The sequence below is a fragment of the Xyrauchen texanus genome, chromosome 17, assembly GCF_025860055.1.
Source record: "Xyrauchen texanus isolate HMW12.3.18 chromosome 17, RBS_HiC_50CHRs, whole genome shotgun sequence".
NCBI lineage: Eukaryota > Metazoa > Chordata > Actinopteri > Cypriniformes > Catostomidae > Xyrauchen > Xyrauchen texanus.
Window position 1 is genome coordinate 2,235,931 of NC_068292.1, and position 23,131 is coordinate 2,259,061.

At 41.7% G+C, this 23,131-nt stretch overlaps 1 protein-coding gene across 1 annotated transcript in view; it reads right to left on the bottom strand.

Moving 5' to 3' along the window:
* LOC127658263 (microtubule-actin cross-linking factor 1, isoforms 6/7-like) overlaps positions 1-3,126 on the bottom strand; it is a 56,359-nt gene extending 53,233 nt beyond the window's left edge. The window contains exons 1-3 of the mRNA XM_052147463.1: positions 2,563-3,126; positions 2,007-2,063; positions 1,733-1,903 (exon numbers count right to left, since the gene is read on the bottom strand). Of these exons, the coding sequence (XP_052003423.1) occupies positions 1,733-1,903; positions 2,007-2,063; positions 2,563-3,126 (792 nt within the window). The remainder of the gene's footprint in view (positions 1-1,732; positions 1,904-2,006; positions 2,064-2,562) is intronic.
* Between the last annotated feature and the right edge of the window lie 20,005 nt (positions 3,127-23,131).

Below are 23,131 nucleotides of genomic sequence, written 5' to 3' on the forward strand. Positions count from 1 at the left end.
GACGCCTATTTTAAACTGAGGTAAATTACTTTTTTTTTTATCTCTCTCTCTCTCTCCCACTCTTTTCCCATACTGTACACAAAGGCATTCAGAGTTTCATTATTAGCATGAGCGTTCCAAATACACTTCTCAATTCAAAAATGTTTTAAAGGACAAGGAGCTTCTAAAAGACTTAATTAAAAGGATTAATGGTGACATATACAGTATAAATTAAATGGCAAGAATTTTAATATGTTCAGTGTTGAGGAAGTTACATTCAAACTGTAGATTGTCATAGTTTAACGACAGTTAAGTTAACCCTAACAATTTTAATAAAAAAGTAGCTAATTACACAACAAGCTATTTGGGGGTTGGGTGGGGCATATATATATATATATATATATATATATATATATATATATATATTTTATAATCTATAATGTATAAAAAAATTAGGTATGATATACTGTAATCAGAGTAGTATTTATCGGGCACAAAACAATGAGGATCTAAATTAGAGTGACAACATTAAACAGTATTTGAACAAATTAATTTACATTAAATACCACCAATGAATTCGAAAATGCTTTATTTTAAATAGCCGTCAAAAATAGTAATGAACAGCAGCATTTGACTAAATATTGTATTAAATAAATGTTATTTTGTAAAGTTATTGTAATTAATATTACACTGTTTGTTTATAAATGCATAAAAGAAGACATAAATGCTGCATAGACATCTGCAGAGGGACAAGAATGAGTCAGTAAATCATTTTTGAACATTTAAATTAACCATTTGAACAAACAGATTCACTAAAAAAAGAATTGGACTTTCCAGTGATTCAAATGACAGAGCAGTGGTGAAGCAACGGGTGTGCCAGAGCCTGCAAATGCCACCCAAAATGTCAGCTGGATCACCCAGATGAAATTGTTATTTATTTTTTATGCTTAATACCTAACAGTATGAGTGAAAAAATGCATTAAATTGATGATAAAAATTCAACCACAGAATTTAATAATCGAATATAATAGCTAGAATACCTAATGTGTTACAGCAGCTGTCTCAGATTATATGCTAGCTCTCACAACAAATGTGGAGTGTGGACTGCAGGAAACAATGAAAATTAAGAAACTTTGTAGTACCGGCTTTCTGCATCATTTTACTGACATGTGTGTGTCTATATAAACAAAATAAGTTATTTGTTGTTTGTGGAGCGGAGGGGGGCGGGGCCGGTTCGGAATATCGCGCGCCCGGTCCCCAATCGGCCTGATGAGGCGCGCGAGGGATAAAGGCGGCCGGTGACGATGGTTCGAGAGAGAGAGAATTACGGGCATGTCCGTCATGTGTGTGTGTGTGTGTGTGTGTGTGTTTAGGGCATGGCTGGAAGGGCAACAAACCCCCCCTTCCCCTCTAGGATGGGCGATGGAGGAGTGTGATGAAGAGGAGTGTAGGGCCAGGCCATGAGGACACATGGCCGACATTGAATCGGGCTAATCAGCCAGGAGGGGGATAAGGACAAGTCGGAGGAACCAGTTCTAAAGAGATGCACATGGGCGCACTGCATGTGTGTCTATTAGTTTATGTTATTTTAAGTTTGTTTAAAACATAAAATTTTATGTTGACTTTTCAGCCAGTCCCTGCCTCCTCCTTGCCCATCCTTATACTTTTACAATTATTAATTGTTTTGTTCATGTACAGATTTTGTTTGATTGGTTGTCTGCCATGAATACCAGTAACAGAGTTTTGGATTTACCTTTTGTTCTTGCAGTTGGGCTTTCACCACCTTGAACTCTGAGGATGGTGGTTTTTGATTGGCTGTCAGTTCTTCAATTTCGCAAACCCATGTCATCAATGTTTCCAGATTTTGCTGGAATGCCAACGGATCTCTTAACTCATCTTTCAGAGCCAACGAACTTCTGGCACCCTTAACATAAGACCATATTATATGCTAAGAATTCAGCAGAATCCGTATTATAAAGTAGAAAAATACAATTTAAGCAAAGATGAACAAATTATAAAATGTGTACCTTCCATTGTTCTAGACTTGATTCCTGCTCCGAACTTGACTGACCATCACTTTGCAGCTGTGAATCAAAACAAAACAGTGAACAGCCAGTAAACAAGGTGGATATTTTAGCTTCTTTTCTAACATCAGGCCAAAATGGTTCTGAGTATGGTGAAGAACGTTTCCAGTAGCATTCCAGTATGGTACTCTTACAGTCCAGATTTCTTGGTACGTTTAGGTGGTGGAATGAATTAAGTGTCGTAGCAACACACAATTGGTAACTTGAACAGTCAGTCCATTCTAATCCTGATTGTGCCACAGCACAATGAAAAAAAAAAATCATAACGTGTGAATGAGCCCGGATTGGTATAGAAATGGTATGATTTAACAATGGAACCATGTGGCCCGATGATGGAAAAGAACCTATTGACTTCAAAGTCACACTCCAAACTGAATGAAAATAGCAAATGACGTACAAAAGATGGAATGGGAAATGGAAAAGACAAAATGTTAGGCCCTTGATGATGAACCTGGATTGTTAGTTTGGATGATATTATCAATATTATAAATATAATAACCTCTGCAAGTTCCTCAGCAGCTCCAGTAAGGACTCTAACTGTTCTGGTTACAATAGGGTCTCCTCCCTTCCCCCCAAGAGGATACTCCGTCACCTCCACAATCTCTGTCACAATAGTCTCTGTCACCTCTGTGACTTCAGTAACCTCTCGAGTGCTCAGTGGCTTCCAGGACCAGGGACTTCCAGAATCCCTTCTCTGAAGGCTGGCTCTCCTGTCCACAGATCCATACTGACTGAGGGGTGATCTTCTGTACTCTGGAATATTAGAACTTCTGGGCAAAGATCCATTTCGTTGAGTTTTAACTGGAGACGGAGTGCTCCGCCAGGCATTGTCCAAAGTACTGGTAGTGGTGACAGTAGGGGCTGGGGAACTCCTCTGCTTGTCTGGTGTTGGAGTTTCTCTGAGAACTTCTTCCACATCTTCTTTCCTTGGCTCTTCTTTAGGAGGCTCCGGGAGTGGCCATTCTCTCCGTTGCTGGTAGCACTTTTTCAAGATGCTCTCATCTGACTTTACATGTTTGGACTTTTGCCCCAAACAACTAGGTCTGCTAATGAGGTTGCCCATTATACTTCAACCCACAGGTCAATCATGTATGGGGTACAAGTAGTTCCCTTTGCCATACATACAGGTGTCGCCTGAGCTGCCTACAACACAAGGAAGTTCAAAGTGAGAAAATACTCCTCTAACACACAAAAACACCCGTTTTCTACTTTCCATGTGTCTCTAAATGAAAAAGAGAGATTCAGCTAGCTCTAATAAAGTCCACTAAGTTTAAATCTCAATTAAATGTCTTGTTCCCCCACAACGGAGCATCTGTTACCGATTTTACTCCAACAAATACCACCATCTTTATACGGTAGAGAGGAAAATACTTGACTAAACCTCTGTTCTGACCAAGAGGGGCCAGATTACTGTTGGAGAACTACAACATGAACACAGAATTGCCAGTACTTGCTACACAAATGCAAGTGACAAGCCTGTTTATGAGGGCAGTCTCCTCCAGGATGCCCATGATTCTTCCTGGCAGCCAGAGCTACTGTCTCTGCCAAGTTTCTCCCTGGGATGGGCCTGGGAAACCATTTAGCTGCTGATCAAATATGACAGGCATAGAAATGCTGCTTCATTTCCTTGGCACAAAAGAATGAACGGTGTGTTTTGTGCACGTGTTCATGGTTTAGTGGGATACAGAGACCACATGCCTAAAGAGCAAGACAGAGACAAGCCTGGAGACACAGACACAGTCTACTCTGAGATTTTTCACACTGTGGAGCTGGGCTGAATGTTTTGGCGCTCTTTTTTTTCAACTTAAGACAAACCTGAAGACAAGTAAAAATGAAGATAAAAGAATAATGACAAAAGACTTCAATACAAATTAATTGTGCTCACAGACAGCACGATTTATTTGCATGCACTGCCTGCATTGTTTTAGCTCCTGATTTACTTAAGGAATTATGCAAATCAGGTAGCAGCAATAAAAATGTGTTCACAAAATTAGTCAACCTGATCTCATGAGAATTATGTGACCGTGACAAAATGTTTACTAAATGAATTTACATGGATCAAGGATCATGGCAGGTGAAATGCCCACTGTGTGCCGCTAAAGATGATGCTGTCCCAAACAATTCTCCCAAACGGATGAGGTTTATAAGGTTAATGCTCTTCCTAAACCTTAAATCTAATCAATATTGACAAAAAGTAAACTGCTGGACCAACCACACCATTTTGTGGTGCTTTTATAAAGATTTTGGCTCGCGTTTTGACTCATGTGTTCTTCAAGACTTGTACCCACATCTCTGGCATAGCAAGTGCAATGATCTATCATTTGAGCTACTGCACAATTTGATCATACTCAAACAAGCTTGTAAATAAAGTTGGCTAAGTAATGCAAATGCTAAAATATATCATTGTTGTTGTAGAGCCTCTAGTGTTTATTTTACCAGGAAACTGCTGCTATACGTAGAGCGAAATGTGCAAAAATGTAGCTATACTAATGTGATTCTATGAACCCAAGGCTGAATGCTATGTGCATGGTGCAGTTCCCAATTGTGTGGGTTAGTTCTATGCGCAAGGCTGTGGAGGATGCAGCAGGCAACCACAATCTGGCACACATGTCGGGATCGTTCAGCATCGCTCAATTTCTTTTAAAAATTGAAAGTGCGCTTAGATGTACTCCACATCTGGATATATGATGCCAGGTTATCACTTTGTTCTCCATCATTTGCTCATCATTTTTAGCACATGAAGTACTTGTAGTACTATGTCCTGTTACTGACACTACTTTATTGTCTACATGTCTTCAATGTTTCAGAATAACTGGCCTCAGTTATAAACAAAACACTGAAACAAATAGCACATTCACTATAAAATGTTTTACTCACAATAACTGAATTTTGAATAGCGGAATACAATTTTAAATTTTTCGCGGAAGCGGTCTCAACTTCACCTTCAAAGGTATTCTCAGTAATTTTTCCCTCATTAAAAATGTTTTACTCCTGAAGAAATTAATAGACATTTTGAAACACATGTATAAAATCATGCACACTCACTTGAAATGAAGACTCCAGTCATATCAGTAACTTGATAAAAGTTATATTCTACATGGCGAGGGTCCCTCATGGGGGCTGCCATGTTAGAATCACATGACCAGTTGAACACTACTCACTTAATCTCAGTAACTGCCCTGTTTTTTTAACAGTTTCACTCATGGATTATATGAATCATGGCTGACAAGCTGTGTTTCTTTCACACACAGCTTGAGTTGTAGGCTTATTGTCTGATGTGTTTCCCCACCCCCTTTTGACAAGAAATAATCAGCCCTGCCACTGATCACCAACTGTTTTTAAATAATCGACCAATGTCCAATAGCACAAAGTAGCTTCAAGCTCAAGCTCTTCCTTTATGGACAGCAAGCCAAATTTGTTTACCCATAACAATCTGTTTACCGTTTCCAACTGAGGTGAAAATGTGTATGGCTAGTTTGCATAAAAAAGAGATTTGTGTGCTTTGAAAAGAATGACAACGATTTAAGTACTCATGCCGAAGCATTATTGCAGTTTATGTTACATCTTGTTAAACTAGATTGTGGGTGGTTCGGGAAAATAGCTGAAATCCCGCAGGGAAAACTTTTAGTTTCTAAATCTAAATCTGAAGATTAACCCTAAAGAAAAATTATATTTCTCAGAGAAAAATGAGACAATTGTTGATGTGTAATAAAAGTACAAATTGATGTTGATTCTAGCACAGCTCAGATATTTCGGTCTCAGAAGAATTTTATGGAATAATGCCTGCTAAATGTATACATGCAGGTAAATGTAAACCTGTGTTAATTTAAAAATATCTGGCATTTGATTGCAGACTTTTTTATCTTGGCAGACTCGAGAATATGTGTGAGACATTGTTGAGATCTCTCTTGAACTCTAGAGATGGCACGTGAGATTTCCAATAAATTGCATTGCTGTCTGGGAGAAACATTTGCGATATAAAAAATAATAATAATTCTCAGTTGTGATTTTTTTTTACCTATGTGTGATACTTTCTTTCATAGGAGTGAGATTTTAGATGACTACAATTCTTGAACTTCCTGTTTTAAGGAATACAATGACATTTTGACCCTTTGAATTGGACATTCCAGGCACTATAAGCTGGACCATTGTGTTTGGACAAAGGCTAGTGTAGGTAATACAGAGCTCTGTTGAGTGGAGATTAGAGGGTATGTTAATTGGACCAGGTGATCTGGGGCCAGTCCAGGTCATTGTGGATCACTGCATGCTAATGATGGGTGCTAAGAGAGCTGGCTCCAGACTCCCAGACATACTCAGGATTTCTGGATCACTGGAGCAGAAGATTTAGTATCAGCAAGGTGGATGAGGTTTTGTACTTGGTGAATTGTCATCAATAACTCGTGACAGTAAATATTAACAATCGATCTGGTGGTCTGGACTTTGTCACTGTCATAAACTGATTGAGTCACTTTTTAAAACAGATCTGCTAAATAATAATTAGTAGCTATTTAATGAATTCAAGATTCTTTGTTCAGAATTGAATACTAGCATACTACTTACTGCATACTTCACAGAATACAGCCTACTTTATAGAGCCTATTAATAGAGCCTAATATCAAATACAGTATGGTAGTTTGGCGTAGTATTGTTGACACATGACCATATCAGGATGTATTTAGAGTGGCAACCAATTTTTGTTTTGGAATTAAAAACTGTAATTTCCATTTTTAGTCCTATTTTGTACAAAAATGTCTTAAACATTGGCAGTCAGATCAAATCATGAGTCACTAAAGAAATCTTAACAAATTGTGGCAGATATTACTTCAAATTAATTTGTCACACTGAAAATGGATGGTCGATGACAAGCGCATTACATTATGGAATACAATATTCCATAGAGTGTGCTTCACTGTACGGTGTACATTTTAGCCAATGTATTAGCTAATCTGGGTATTAATTATACAAACTGTCTGTGTCTCATTTGGAATGCAACCTTCTTTCACGGGAATTTGGAGGATGAATGAGGTGTATCCTTCGTGGCCACTCACAACCCACAATACTTTTAAAAAAATGACGGCAATTTGCCCGTAAATATGATGTTCAAATGGAAGGAATGTTAATTCCCAAGTTGAAGTACCTCAGTAAACAGGTGCAGAGTATACAATATATATATAATTATATTAATATATAATTAAAATAAGGTATTAGACTAAAAGTACACATGTAAAATCATTATAACGCTCCTAAAATGTACCTCATACATTCCCTTCTAAAGGGACTTTGTTCCCTTCTCACTCAAAGTGCTCGCGCTTGTTAAAGAGTGGTGTGCTGTCATAGCAACCATGTTACGTTACGTTACCGTTTGTCCTACGAAGGCCATCTCGTTTAATCGAGGCTTGTTTAAAGGAGGACAATCGGTATACTGCAGCCTTCAAAGGATGCATCCTACCAAGCATGCAGCCTTCCAATGGTCACAGCCACTGTGTACAATATACAAACTGCTACTGAAGAAAGCATGAGAATAGCATGGTAGTATGCTATTCCAAACATAGAGACTCATTGGTTATGTTTTAATAATACTTTTTCTCCTTAGATGCTTCTTAAGTGATTTATGCATTGAGCACTTTAAAAGAGATATTGGTAAATGCTCTCTTTTAAACAATATGGCTTTTAAGCAATACTGCTTCAAAAAGCCATAAAATCTATATAAAGATAATAACTATCAAACAATATCACCATTGACAAATACACTGCCTCTAATCTACTTTAATTATATTATCTCACCCATGCTTGGCCTAAAGCCCTGATGGATTACATGGAAAGGGTGAGAGATACGAACAGAATCACCTCCAACTCTGACCACCACAGCCATTTGAATACAATGATTTACAAAAATGTAGACAAGGTGTAAAATTGGGGGTTTCCATGGAGTTAGAGGTGACACAACATTCTACACCTCCATGTTCGACAAGAGGTTAGACCATCTTTTAAAACTGAACTTCTAAATTAGCTATAGTTTTTACCCTGCTAAAAAGATCAGCATTAATCGCTATGCTGGACCAGGCTGGTTTGATGCCAGTCAAGCTGGTGGATGGTGTTCACCAGCAAAATTGACCAGCGTGGTTTTTCTGGTAATACTGGTTTACCTTACTGGAAATGCTAATCAAAGAAGCTTTGTTTGAAGACCAGCAGGGTCCAGGTCAATCCCTACATGAATTGAAGTAATCGTTTATCTAAAGCTCATGATAAAGATACAGTAAGATCCTCTGTGGAGGTGAGGGCGTGGTCGAGCGCCCGTCTGGAGAGAGAGAAAGTGGTAAGGAGTTCCACCTGAGATGAATTGCTTCTAATAACTGTTTCTATGTTCACAGTGAAAGACGGGGAGTTAAAAGTAACCCAGTCCACAGAGAGAGAGAGGAGAGAGGTACACCAGTGACTCTGTGTCTGCGATCAGAGAGTGTTCATGATTGTTGCTGAAAAGCAGTCTTATTTTGTTTGATACAAGCTGGAAAGCAATTTTTGTTTTATTTCAATAAAATCTGACTCAAGTGGTTTGTGGAACCCGCCTCCCGCTTCCTCCTTCCGCCTGACAACGAACCATTGTTCCATACTCCTTTGCATATTTATCAGGGCTGAACCATAATTCCACTTAAACTTACTCTAATGTGGTCTGATTTAAGACCACCCAAATTAACTTCTTGAAATTGATTTATGAGTCAAGTCACAGACTGGTCCCCCAGCGAGAAAGATTAACCACCTTGATAGACTATTTCATGCATCAACAATCCATGAACCATACATTTTCCTTTCCCAAGCTAATGAAAATTGAGTGAAACTGAAAGATTCTTTTGTCACATAAAAGTATGGACGATAATAGTATGCTAAAACACAGAGGGCATAGATCTCCGTCTACCAGGAAATGGCCCTGGGTACTGTGTTGAATGACACTGATAATACCATTCCCTAATCTGACCTCAATATGGCAGCCAGACGGTGTATGCTGGTGTCATGTCACACTTAGCTGGTGGATTAACTCGTTTCCAGAACAGTGAGAGTGGTAGCTCTCTTGAGACGTAAGTCTTGTTATGGATTTCCTAATAATTATAAATCAACGGTCTCTGTCTAGCTGAGTTTGTGCGGCAATCATGATAGTGGTCTTTCTAATTAACGAGGAGAGCTGTGTGCTCAACCACTAGAAACTTACAAGTCTCTAATGATATTAACCAGCTCTACTGTATATCCAAATTGTGTGAACTTTCAAATGTATTGTAGCCTATATAGCTCATAATAATGCATTTTTAATTTTTTTGCTATTTAATGCATTTAAAGTTTTAGTAAAACTACTGTTCTACTGTGCTAAAATATAGAATGCAAAAGCTGATTGAAAAAACTTATTAATAACATAGAAATTGCTAAATGGGTAGCTCTGTTTTGTTATTATTGATATGTTGATTACAAAGTTGTATCTGTTTGAAATGAATACTGAATCATGGCTATATAAAGGAAATTGTACATTGTTTTTGCTGTAAATGGTCACCATTTCTTTCAACCATTTTTAATCTTTGCCTTTACTATTTTTTTATTATTATTATTTATTTGTACTTTTTTCCCCAATTTGGAATGCCCCATATCCACTACTTAGTAGGTACTCATGGTGGCGCGGTTACTCACCTCAATCCTGGTGGCAGAGGACAAGTCTCTGTTGCATCCGCTTCTGAGGCAGTCAATCCGTGCATCTTATTATGTGTCTCGTTGTGCATGACAATGCAGAGACTCACAGCATGTGGAGGCACATGCTACTCTCCGCGATCCATGCACAACTGACCATGCACCCTATTGAGAGCGAGAACCACTAATCCCGAACACAAGGAGGTTACCCCATGTGACTCTACCCTCCCTAGCAACGGGGACAATTTGGTTGCTTAGGAGACCTGTCTGGAGTCACTCAGTACACCCTGGATTCCAACTTGTGACTCCAAGGGTGGTATTCAGTGTCAATAATCGCTAAGCTACCCAATCCCCTGCCTTTACTATTTAACTTCAAAATGGTCATATGGTGTGACAAATAAAATTTTACTTGTTTTCAGAGAAATCTAAATAATGTTGGTGTGGTTTACTTTTGAAACAAGAAAATATTTGCCAATGGGGTAAGAAAAATAAACTTGTTTTTCATCTGACTCAAGTTTTATTTTCTTACTCCTTTGGCAATGCTTTTATTGAGCTAATTTTGCTTCAAGTACATTTATCTTGTTTTAAGAATGTTTAGACATTTTTACTGGAAACAAGACAAAACAATTTTTGAAATAATGTTTTGCAGTATTCCATGTAATCTATCCATTAATGTGAGTTAATAAAAGCTGCATGCACAATTATTATACATTTAAAAAATGGGTTTTTTTAAGTAAATACATTTCAGTTTAAAATAGTTTGAGTATAGTCTATGACACTGCAGTACATGCCAACTTCCCCAAAATATTTAATGTTAACTTCTTAAATATAAAAAAAGAAAATTGCAATTGATGGTTTTTGTTAATGCAGTTCAGAGTAAGACAGCAGCTGAATATGCAATTAAAAAAAATTATACTCACAGTAGAGTAGAAGCAATTTCAACCACCAGCATATGAACTAAGTACAACCAAAACCGTCTGTCCCAAATATGTGCCAAAATGCCCTTAAGCCAAATCTGAGTGGTTCAAATAGCATCACTGACTCCCTGCATCTCAACCAGTTAGCGGTTTCATTCAGAAAGTTTGAATGAGCCCACCACAGACTGAAAGAGGTGGCGGTTGTGGCCGTTGAGGTTTCGGTGGTGCATACTTACCCCTGTGCGCAGCGGAGGACAAACGACTAACTGAACAATTCCACAAGTCCTCCGTCATCATTCAAACAGGAGAACAAAAAACCTGTCTTCCACCGGCATCCTTTAAGTGGCCTTCCATTCCAGCGTGACAGACGTAGAAGCATACACAAACCTTCGCATTCACTTACTCAAACAAGACTTCACTTACTCACAAATCCTGCTTTACACACACACACACACACACACACACACACTTTTTGCAAGATGACCCATGCTTTTCGGTCACCCACAGCCACATGCAAACAATGTCCCTGTTTCCCTCTGTCTCCCCCTCCCAACAGCGGTATTCTCTCGCTCTCTTGCCTTTGTTATACACTCAGATAGTGGAATTCCTTGCTGAGGCAACTGATGGGATGTAAAGCTCTCAGTGAAGTCCAATAGTTCCAAGAATTCTGTGCATTCAATTCCAAGATACCGTATATTCCTCGTCCGTCAATTTTGGTAGAGTTAAGGTAGATCCATGAGTCAGAAGCCTGTTGTGTGAAGTGTTGTTTCTCTTGTGCCAGACATTTAGACAGTGGAGAACTCCCCTCCCAGTGTTAGCCCCTCCCCCAGGTCCTCTTTTGGCTCCCAAACTCTGCTTCTAATAAAAAAGAATATGAACAAGCTTTCTAAAGACCCCCAGGCTGTTCCCAAAACATTTACATGTTAAGTTACAGCTGCCTCCAGCCCGTTGTGCTCTCTCTCTGCTTTCCCCCCCTGCGGGGCAGACCGAGGCGGGCCACAAAAGGAGGGACCCCCAACCCAAGTATCCCCACACACAAAACCCCCATCAATATTCAAAGCCCCGCCACAGCTACAAAGACAACTAATTACTGTAAGACATCTCTGATTACTTTGAAAGTAAATTCCAAATCCATAATTTCCAAACAAACAAAGAACAGTGGAGGAACCAGTTGAGAGGAAGGACTCGGATGTTTTTGACTAAGTTACATGAGGTTGAATCTGCACTTTTCTGCTCAAATGCTGTTTAAGAATGGACGAACCTACCAACATAATGTCTAGGTGTCAGATCTCAAATAGGCCCCTGATTGGTTCCCATGGGTAAGAGAGTGAGGACAGGTTAATAGCAGGTGCTCTCGGGCCTTGCGGGGTTGGGAAGCAGAGGATCAGGTGTGTATGAAATCACACACACACTCACACACCCCTCCCCCATTCTTTTCACATGAAGACTACTCTGCCCAACACCTGCACTGTTACTTGGCTTTACCCTTTGTCTCAGGAAAGACGTAATTACTCAATAGAAGGGAGAGAGAGAGAGAAAGTGTCTGTGCCAACCTCCTGTTATGTTCAGGTCATTTTTGACAAGTTTACAAGTTAAAAACAAATCTTAATCTTATGTTTAGTTAAAATGCATTTGGATACTCCACAACAATGAAGTAATGAATAGGTAAAAAACAACACCAACCATTTTTAATTATACGTTATAACATTTATGCATTGTGAGAGTGTTTTGGGTGATACTAGGATGTTGCTAGGGCATTATTAAATGGTTGCAAGATGGTTGCAAGAAAGAGACTATCCCCAAGTCTGATCAATGACATGTGTGACATGACATCCTGATCACTGTATGTGTGGGGACATTGAAATCACCAAAAACAATGAAATCTATTTTTCTCTCTTCCAGGCAGACATAAATATTCACATATATATATATATATATATATATATATATATATATATATATATATATATATATATATATATATATATATATATGATTCAGTATTAGTTTCAAACAGATTCAACTTTATAATCAACATATCAATAATAACAAAACAGAAAGGTTAAACATGTCACTGGGTGATGATGACTAAAAGCAGCCGTGGTCAGCCAAACATCACTTCAGTCTATTACGATGGACGTCAGAGGATGAACTGATGCCAACTTCAACCATAAGACATATATAAGGGATACTTCATATGCCATTGCCTCAACCATGGACTTAGGATAGACCTCACCAAAATGATGGGCCAGGTTGAACTGTGATGCACTTCACTGATCTCTGCCTGCATCGCCTCGGTTTATTGATGGACTACACACTTGAAATGGAATACATAGACTATCAATTGCCAACAAAAGCTTCATCATCCAACTAACAAGGACAATTGCATCTATGTGAACTTCCGCAGTTAATACAGGATGAACTTCAAATACATTAGTCATTAAACTTACAGTTCATACAAAATCTTTGTTTAGACATGTTTAATTCATGATGTTAGTCAGAGGGGAACTGGCCCCCACAGTGAGTCTGGTTTCTCCCAATGTTATTTTTCTCCCATTAAACAACATCTTCTATAGTTTTGTGTTCCTTGCCACAGTCGACTTCGGCTTACTCACTGGGGTTATATATACAATTATTATTTAATTACTAATTTTTAAACACAATTCACAATCATATTTTATCAAACTACACAATGATTACTCATAAACATTACAGTTTTATATTCTGTTAATGCCTGATCTTCAATAAAGCTGATTTGAAACAATATGTGTTGAGAAAGGCGCGATACAAATAAAAATGACTTAACTTGTGTGGCAGGGCGGAGCCGGGTCGTGATTCTACACACCCGGTCCCGGGTTTCGGCACCAGTGTAAAGGGATCAATGGAAAGGAGGAGGCAAGAACTGGCTTGACGATGTAAATCATATTTTAATAGTAAACTTAAAAGACAACATAAACACACACATGACAGACATGTCCGTAAACGATCTCTCTCTCCCGCACGATCCTCTGCAGTCAGCCTTTATCCCTCACGGAGGCTTAATTAGCCTAATACGGGACCGGGTGTGTAGGATCACGACCCGGCCCCGCCCTCCGTCCTGCCACAACTTGAAACTAGTTTACATACACTAACCCCAAAAAGTATTTGGATGCTTAAGCCACACTTAAAAAATTTATTAATGCATTATTAGGTAACTAAATACCAAGTGTTTGTTTTAAACAAAAATAGCACAAGCACACTATTTCAAGCAAAACATTTCACAAAAAGAAGTGTGTTATGACCCTTTCTGGTTGTTAAACGTTCGTGGAATATGTTCATAATTAATGTGCTGAACTTCACATGTGGTTACTCTGCTAGGACGTCTGTGTGAATTTAAGGGGAACTGACTTCATACATCCACAAAAAAATCACTGCAACACCAGTTGATTAAAGCTAATGCAATAAAAAATGGCTTAGCAAAATGAAGTTAGATCTGAGAAAAGTCCTAACAGCATATGATTGCAGATGCCAACTGGGATTGATATTTTGTTATCTGATGCAGCAACACAAAGAAATGTTTAAGAACGGCTTAAGTGTCCAGATACTTTCTGGGGCCACTGTATTATTCAACTTAGTGTAATATACCAAGGCTTAGAAGGAACTAAAAAGACATCAAAACATAAAACTTGATGCTGGGAAATCTACCAGAGTGCACTTGCACATTCAGTAGTGGTTAAAGCTAGTGGTTGATACTCGTTGGGAGATGCCTGTGCTTGGTTTTAGAGTCAATGAGCATGTTTACATGTGCATTCTTACACCAATTATGATTAATATGCCCACAATGTGTGTGTTCATGTAAATGCCTTCATCTGCTTTCCGTTATCGGGGCTATGGTCATAGATGGATTAAGCATTAACCAATCAACACTTGTAGATTTTTGCCCACTACCCCGATTTGTAAACACCTTTAACGCCAATCTTTCTGGCTTATCCAATGTGTGCAAGTGCTGCACATGCCTGTCTTTGACATCAAAAGCAAGTACTAACCCAATGATTTATGTAAATGCATGTAAACACAGTTACTTGCATTGCAAGATTTTTTGAGTAAGCTGATTTTTGGTATTTATCAGCCTTTTGGTGTGCTTAAAACATTTTTTTTGGTGGCTGTGAAATTTCTTTTTTCCTTTGTAGCCAAGTAAAACAAAACTAAAATGTGGTTGTCACCCAAATAACAAGGAACAAACTTAGAAATGTTGGTAGTACCTTACATTAATGTTCCCTTTGTTAAAGGTGCTCTCAGTAATATTTTTAAGTATGCCAAAGTGTCTTTCATTTGCTTACACTGATACCTAGTGGCCTGGATGCTGCATCATTCAAACACAATAGTTTTCAGTCACCAATGCCATTGTAGAAATTCACTATGCTCAGTAATCCAGGATTAATTTAATGTAGAATTGTAGAATTAAAGAGCTTTTATAAGGCTACTGATATGGCTGAACTCTTCATCTCACATGAGTGCTCATGATTTATACATACGGTTTAAAATTATTATTAATTTCTTTACAAGGAAAACTTTTTAGATGAGGAAAAAAATATAGAGTGCACCTTTAAGGGTTTATAAAGTGGTTCATTAATTACAACTAATTAAATTAAGAATGCATTATAAATAATCAATATGCAGTTATAACTGTATGCAATGAATAAAAAAGGGAAACCTTCATGCAATACTTGACAATTTGCTAAATATTTTTAATTACATGTTATAAATGCTAGATAAATTCACTTATTCAACATTAATAACATATTTAAATGTACCTTATTGTACAATGGACACTTATTTATTATTTAGTTGCAAACATTAGTACAGCCGTGGCCAAAAGTATTGGCAGTGACATAAATGTTGTGTTTGCTATAAAAGGAGGGAAGAATTGCTTCCAATCATTGTGTTCTTGTTCGCAATGGATACCTCTAAAGAAAGACTTTAGAAAGACTCATGTGGCCTCACATGCAAGAAAATTGCAGAAAAGAATATTGAACCTGAAAGAACCATTTACTGGATCATCAAGAATTTCAAGGAGAGAGGTTCAACTGCAGTGAAGAAGGCTTCAGGACATCCCAGAGTGTCCAGAAAGCGCCAGTATGAATAAGAGTATTTATTAAGCATTTATAACATGTAAGATCATAATGATCACTATATGGCAGGTATTGCATGAACGTCACCCTTTTATTCGTGTTGTATCAATGGTTTAAAATGCATTTGTAAATTATTCAAGTCATAAATGAACCCCTTTATGAACTCTTAATAAAGAGAACATTAATGTAAAGTGTTGCCGACATTTCTAAACATCTCAATTTTGTGGGTAATGCAAGTCTGACAATTGAAGAACCTGGGCTGTGGACCTATGAGATTCCCCCTGTAGGTGTGTATATGGTATTGTCTTGATTTGTTTCCTTTCTCAGTGTGAACAATGAGTGTGACCAACAGAAGATTTGGAACTGCTTGAAAATATCAGGTGGTGTAATTGATCACAGAATACAGAGTCTGAGAAAGTGTCTTTGAGATTCTTGATCGTAAGTGTCAGGGGCTGGGGCGATGCTAAATGGCTGTGGCATTGTGGGGTATCAGAGTGGACACCACCCACGTTGGCAGGGAGGGCCATGCCCACCAGAATGAGGGGGATTGGAGTGAGAGGGGCAGAGACGTGGAACGAGGACCAGGGGAAAATAAAGATGAAAGCTTGCTGAAGAGAGGCAGAGTGCACACATCCACTTTATGATGATGAATGCATCTTTCTAATTCAGTAGAGTTCTGCAGAAGAAGGGACAACCCGCCACTACACTAAGCACAGCACTTAAATTATGAACCCCTGCCCATCCCCCTATCACTACAGGCAGGAAAATAAACCAGACAAAAAGAGGAGATGGAGGAAAAAAGAGATATAACAATGCCTGTCACCCTGACTGTCCTGGGAAAGGGAATTCAGTGGTGTGATCCCATGAGGTCAAGTTATTTAACCTGACCAGGCTCTTAAAAAGAGAGAGGTCACCCATGTCTGTCGTGAGTTATGGTCCTAATAGAGACTTGAAATCCAGAATAGTGAAGTATCTAGCCTGGTCCTACAGAAACATGTTAATATACCAGTTTTTCTAAATGATTTTAACATGACTTGTTGTACATATTATGGCAGTCTCTTGGTGAAATGAACACTAGAGGCACTCCAACAATGAGTTTATTCACTTTCACACAAATAACTAGTTAAACGGCAGATTATCAAAAACACGTACTTTTCGCCCTGTTCCTCATGACATGAAAACAGACATCATACATGAAATCTTTATTCTAGCGCATTGTAAGGCGATATATATTTTACATTTGCATTACATAAACTACAAACTACATTTACACGTGTTTTTCATCTCACATTTGCTTTTTATGACACTATCGGCTAGGTTTAGGTTTAAGGTTTAGGGTTGGAAGGAGTGTCTCGACATGTACATCCTTTCTTTCTCTGCCCTTTAAGACAGAATCCTAAATATCATACACCAATTTATAATATTCTAAGCATATCATTGGACAGCATGTATCACATCACACAGTCTTATTTATAGGGTGAATATGAGTAGAATGTGACACTTGGTTAAGTGGGACAGTTAAACTTAATTATCTATCATTATTCCATTACTAAATATCTGCATTAAATTAATCATAAACTTGTGCAGAATAATAAAAACAATGCCAATGTAAAAGTTTCGGAAAGTGCCACACTTTACCTGTTTTCACCCAGTGTATCACCCTATAGCCTACAGTATGAACCACCCTAAATAGGTTTTTGCAAACTGTGTTTTAAGGCTCGTTAAAAGTTTTTCAGACTTTCACATTTCTTTTTGATTTATTTAATTATTATACATTTTTCTGAAAGTCATAAAAATGTTTTTTTTAAATCCCACTACTGTCATTCCCAGCACATCTCAAATTCAATGTGTTACAAATTGTGTGGGAAGGAGGAGAAGGCAGACGGGAGGTGCAGATCCAATCGCGGCTTTTATTAACAAACAAATAATAACCATACAAACTCAGGAACAAAATAAAGGGGTCCACAATGGGAAAACAAAACTAAAACACGGGAGAACATAGAGGGGCAAAAACATCCACAACGAAAAGGGAACCTCGAGCGAAACAAGAAGATGCAGGAGCAGCGAACATGAACAACATATCAACATTCCACAAACGACAAAGGATCGTGAAAACAAGCGGGTTTAAATAGACAGGACACGGTGATAACAAAATCACAAACAGGTGCGGACAATAACACTGTGCTGGCGGAGAGGGCCGGGAAAGATGGGAAATGTAGTTTTGACACAAAGACAGTGAAACACGGGGCAGACAACAAGGAAAACGTGACATGGAATGTGAGCAGTGACGAGTGAAACAGAAAACACGGGGCAGACAACACGGGAACGTAACATAACCCCCCCTCAAAAGGACCGGATTCCAGACGGTCCTACAAAAAGAAAACCCACAAAAATAACAAAAACAAGAAGTCCAAGGAGTGAGGGGGTAGAACCGAGGAAGGTTCGGGGGCTCAGGAGGCGGAGCCGTGGGAGGCTCAGGAGGCAGAGCCGGGGCCAAGGGAGGCGATGGCTTAGAAGGTTCAGAAGGCGGAGCTGAGGGAGCCACTGGAGGCGGAGCTGGGGGAGGCTCAGGAGGTGGAACTGAAGGAGGCTCTGGAGGCGGAGCCATAGGAGGCTCGGGAGGTGGAGCCGAGGGAGGCTCTGGAGGCATAACCAAGGGAGGTTCAGGAGGTGGAGCCGGGAGAGGCTCGGGAGGCTCAGGGGGTGGAGCCGTGGGAGGCTCAGGAGGCAGAGCAGAGGGAGTCTCAGGAGGCGGAGCCGAGGAAGGCTCAGGAGGCGGAGCCGAGGAAGTCTCAGGAGGCAGAGCAGAGGGAGGCTCAGGAACCGGAGCCGAGGGAGACTCAGGAGGCGGAGCCAAGGGAGGCGGAACCATGGAAAGCCCTGGGGGCTCAGGAGGCGGAGCCGAGGGAGATGGCACTGTAGGCGGCTCTAGAGGCGGAGGCCTGGAAGGCTTTGGAGGTGGATCCGAGGGAGGTGGCGCCGTAGGGGGCTCGGGAGGCGGAGCCGTGAAAGGCTCGAGAGGCGGAGCCGTAGGAGGCTCGGGAGTCTCTGGGAGAAGAGCCGTAGGAGCCTCGGGAGTTGGAGCCGTAGGAGGCTCGGGGAGAAGAGCCGTAGGACGCTCAGGAGGCGGAGCCCTAGAAAGCTCTGGAGTCTCTGGGAGCAGAGCCGTAGGAGGCTCAGGAGGTGGAGCCGTAGGAGGCTCTGGAGGTGGAGCCGTAGGAGGCTCGGGAGGCGGAGCCGTAGGAGGCTCGGGGATAAGGGCCATGGAAGGCTTGAGTGACTTGAGAGGCGGAGCCCTGGAAGGCTCGGGAGGCTCGAGAGGCGGAGCCCTGGAAGGCTCGAGAGGCGGAGCCCTGGGAGGCTCGAGAGGCGGAGCCCTGGAACGCTTGTGAGGCTTGAGAGGCGGAGCCCTGGAAGGCTCGAGAGGCTTGAGAGGCAGAGTCCTGGAAGACTCGAGTGACTTGAGGAGCGGAGGCCTAGGTGGCTCGAGAGGCGGAGCCCTGGAAGGCTTGAGAGGCGGAGCCCTGGGTGGCTCGAGAGGCGGAGCCCTGGAAGGCTCGAGTGACTTGAGGAGCGGAGCCCTAGGAGGCTCGAGAGGCGGAGCCCTGGAAGGCTCGTGAGGCAGAGCCCTGGGAGGCTCAAGAGGCGGAGCCCTGGAAGGCTCGAGAGGTGGAGCCCTGGGAGGCTCGAGAGGCGGAGCCCTGGGAGGCTTGAGAGGCGGAGCCCTGGAAGGCTTGCGAGGCTTGAGAGGTGGAGCCCTGGAAGGCTCGAGAGGCTTGAGAGGCGGAGTCCTGGAAGACTCGAGTGACTTGAGGAGCGGAGCCCTAGGTGGCTCGAGAGGCGGAGCCCTGGGTGGCTCGAGAGGCGGATCCCTGGAAGGCTCGAGAGACTTGAGAGGCGAAGCCCTGGGAGGCTCGGGAGGCGGAGCCCTGGAAGGCTCGGGAGGCTCGAGAGGCGGAGCCCTGGATGGCTCGAGAGACTTGAGAGACGGAGCCCTGGGAGGCTCGAGAGGCGGAGCCCTGGAAGGCTCGAGAGACTTGAGAGGCGAAGCCCTGGAAGACTCGGGAGGAGGAGCCCTGGAAGACTTGAGAGACTTGAGAGGCGGAGCCCTGGGAGGCTCGGGAGGTGGAGCCCGGGAAGGCTCGAGGGGCGCTGGCTCTTGGACGGTCATGGCTACTGGCGCTGGCTCTTGGACGGTCATGGCTACTGGCGCTGGCTCTTGGTCGGTCATGGCTACTGGCGCTGGCTCAGGGACAGTCGAGGCTACAGGCTCTGGCTCAGGGACAGTCGAGGCTACAGGCGCTGGCTCAGGGACAGTCGAGGCTACAGGCGCTGGCTCAGGGACGGTCGAGGCTACAGGCGCTGGCTCAGGGACGGTCATGGCTACTGGCGCTGGCTCAGGGACGGTCATGGCTACTGGCGCTGGCTCAGGGACTGTCGAGGCTACAGGCGCTGGCTCACTGCTGGTGGTGGCGACAGGCGCTGGCTCACTGCTGGCGGTGGCGACAGGCGCTGGCTCACTGACATCGGGGGCTAATGGCTCTGGCTGGTTAACCGTGGGTGATGTGGGCTCTGGCTCACTGACCGGGGCTGACGAGGGCTCAGGCTCGTGGACCGTGGCTGACGAGTGCTCAGGCTTGCTGACCGTGGCTGACGAGGGCTCAGGTTTGCTCACCGTGGCTGACGTGGGCGCAGGCTCGCTCACCATGGCAGACATGGGCGCAGGCTCGCTCACAGTGACAGGCGTGGGCGCAGGCTCGCTCACAGTGACAGGCGTGGGCGCAGGCTCACTCACAGTGACAGGCGTGGGAGCAGGCTCGCTCACAGTGACAGGCGTGGGAGCAGGTTCGCAGACCGGGGCAGGCGTGGGCTCTGGCTCGCAGACCGGGGCAGGCATGGGCCGGGAGGCGGAAGCCCGTTTTCTCTTCCTCCTCCAGGCAAACGAAGTGGACCGCGCTGGCTCGTGGAAAGTGACTGCCATGGGGTGAGCTCGCTGACAGATGGGGCTGGTGTGACAGGAAGTACCATGGGCGACTGGAGAGTCGCCACTGAGGGAGGAGAGGTAGGGTCCTCCTCAGCGGCGCCCACGGTGAATGGTGAGCCACTGACCAGTAAAGTTACCTCCATGAAGTCGCAGAGCTTCCAGTAGCGCGTTGCCGGTGGCAACCGCTCATTTAGCCAGTCATTAAGGTTGTCCCTGAAGAAGACCACAAGGGAAGAGTCAGGGAAGTCCGAAACGCTCGCCAGAACGAGGAAGTCGCGGATGTGGTCTTCTACCGGTCGGTCCCCTTGTTTTAGGCATAGCAGCCGGTAGCTTGCCTGTTGTACCACTGGATCCATAGTGGTGGTCGTTTGTTCTGTTACGAATTGTGTGGGAAGGAGGAGAAGGCAGACGGGAGGTGCAGATCCAATCGCGGCTTTTATTAACAAACAAATAATAACCATACAAACTCAGGAACAAAATAAAGGGGTCCACAATGGGAAAACGAAACTAAAACACGGGAGAACATAGAGGGGCAAAAACATCCACAACGAAAAGGGAACCTCGAGCGAAACAAGAAGATGCAGGAGCAGCGAACATGAACAACATATCAACATTCAACAAACGACAAAGGAACGGGAAAACAAGCGGGTTTAAATAGACAGGACACGGTGATAACAAAATCACAAACAGGTGCGGACAATAACACTGTGCTGGCGGAGAGGGCCGGGAAAGAAGGGAAATGTAGTTTTGACACAAAGACAGTGAAACATGGGGCAGACAACACGGGAACGTAACACTATGTTGTGTTTAATATAGGGCTGTCAATGGATTACATTTTTTTATTGAATTAATTACATGGTGTCCCGATTAATTAATCGAGATTAATCGCATATACAAATATTTGCTGAGAAAGTCCCTCATATAACAATAACTCAATATATAATGATTATACATATTTTTATCAATATATAATTATCTTTGAATATTTAAAAATTTGTAATTTAATACTCAATCTTTAAACACATCTTGAGATCCATTAGTTCGCATTTGCGCTCCTTCGAGTGTTTTGAATGCAAGAATGTAACACATGTTTGTGTTGTTCTGCCTACTGAAGTGTTTTCTTCACTGTATAAACTGTGTGTTGTTCATACAGCTGAAGTTTCAGTTACTGCCCTCTAGAGTAAACAGGTGGTACCACAAGCTTGCATTTTTCAGGACTCTTCCTTATTATGGTCCGGGGGGCATTGCGATTAATTGCGTTAATTTTTTTAACGCATTATTTTTTGTAAAATGAATCGCACTGAATTAACGTGTTAAACCGACAGCCCTTGTTTAATATAAATGTGCATAAATATACTGTATAAAATTAGGTGAAAATAAGTTTGGTATGGTGGAAATAATGCCACAACTGTGGGACATTCGTAACGTTTTAAAACATTTATAGAAATCTGTTTTGCATAAAACATTTTTAAACGGTTTATGTTAATTTCCCTCTTTTTTTAGATTATCATAGTTTCAAACATGTAGTATGAAACTATGTAGTAAATTGTGTTTTTTTTAATGGGTTTGAAGGCCTGCTAAAAGTTTACAGTTCCGTTGTAATGAGACCTTCATATTACAAAAAGATAAAAGGTGAAATGGGTTTGTTTGAATAAAATTGGGACATTAAAGTGCCCAAAGTTGATGAAACACCCTGAATGTCTTGTACATAATGTACATTTAAGCATTATCCTTTATGCCTGTGCATTTGCTTTTATTGGGAGTCAAAAGCGACTGACGTAACTATTCCCATTTCATGGCTGGGTTTTCAACTGAGAAAATAAATGTCATGATATAACCATTAATTTTAATGTTATGAACAAATAATGTCAATGTAGGAATTATAAGAGAAAGAAAAGTCCAGTGTTTAGCACTGCTGTTCCTGCCACAAAAGCCCCAGTGTAAGAGAGAGAGAGAGAGACACCTGATCCCACCTCCACACATGTACATCCACACAAAGGGCAAATCAAATTGTCCTCACTTTGTGACAGACTGTATCCTTTACCACTTAACATCATTTCTGCAACATTCACACCTAGAAAGCATATAATAAACAAAATGACAGACAACACAGAAGAGCTAAAAATGAATATATCTCAGAAATGTATTCTGCAGCTCACATTATACGATGAGTATACATTGTGCACATTGGACTGTAAAGACTTTATAAAAGCCCAGATATCAGTAATAACTCAGGTCAGATCCATTGTCTGCCTGGCAGGCTGCTTTACATGTGAAATGAATGTGGCTTTTATGTTTAGGGAGTACCAGATGAATCAGCGTAATGCCAACTGGGTTGCAGATGTGGCCAAATTTGATCACAGGTCCCCAGTGCCTAAATACCCAGAG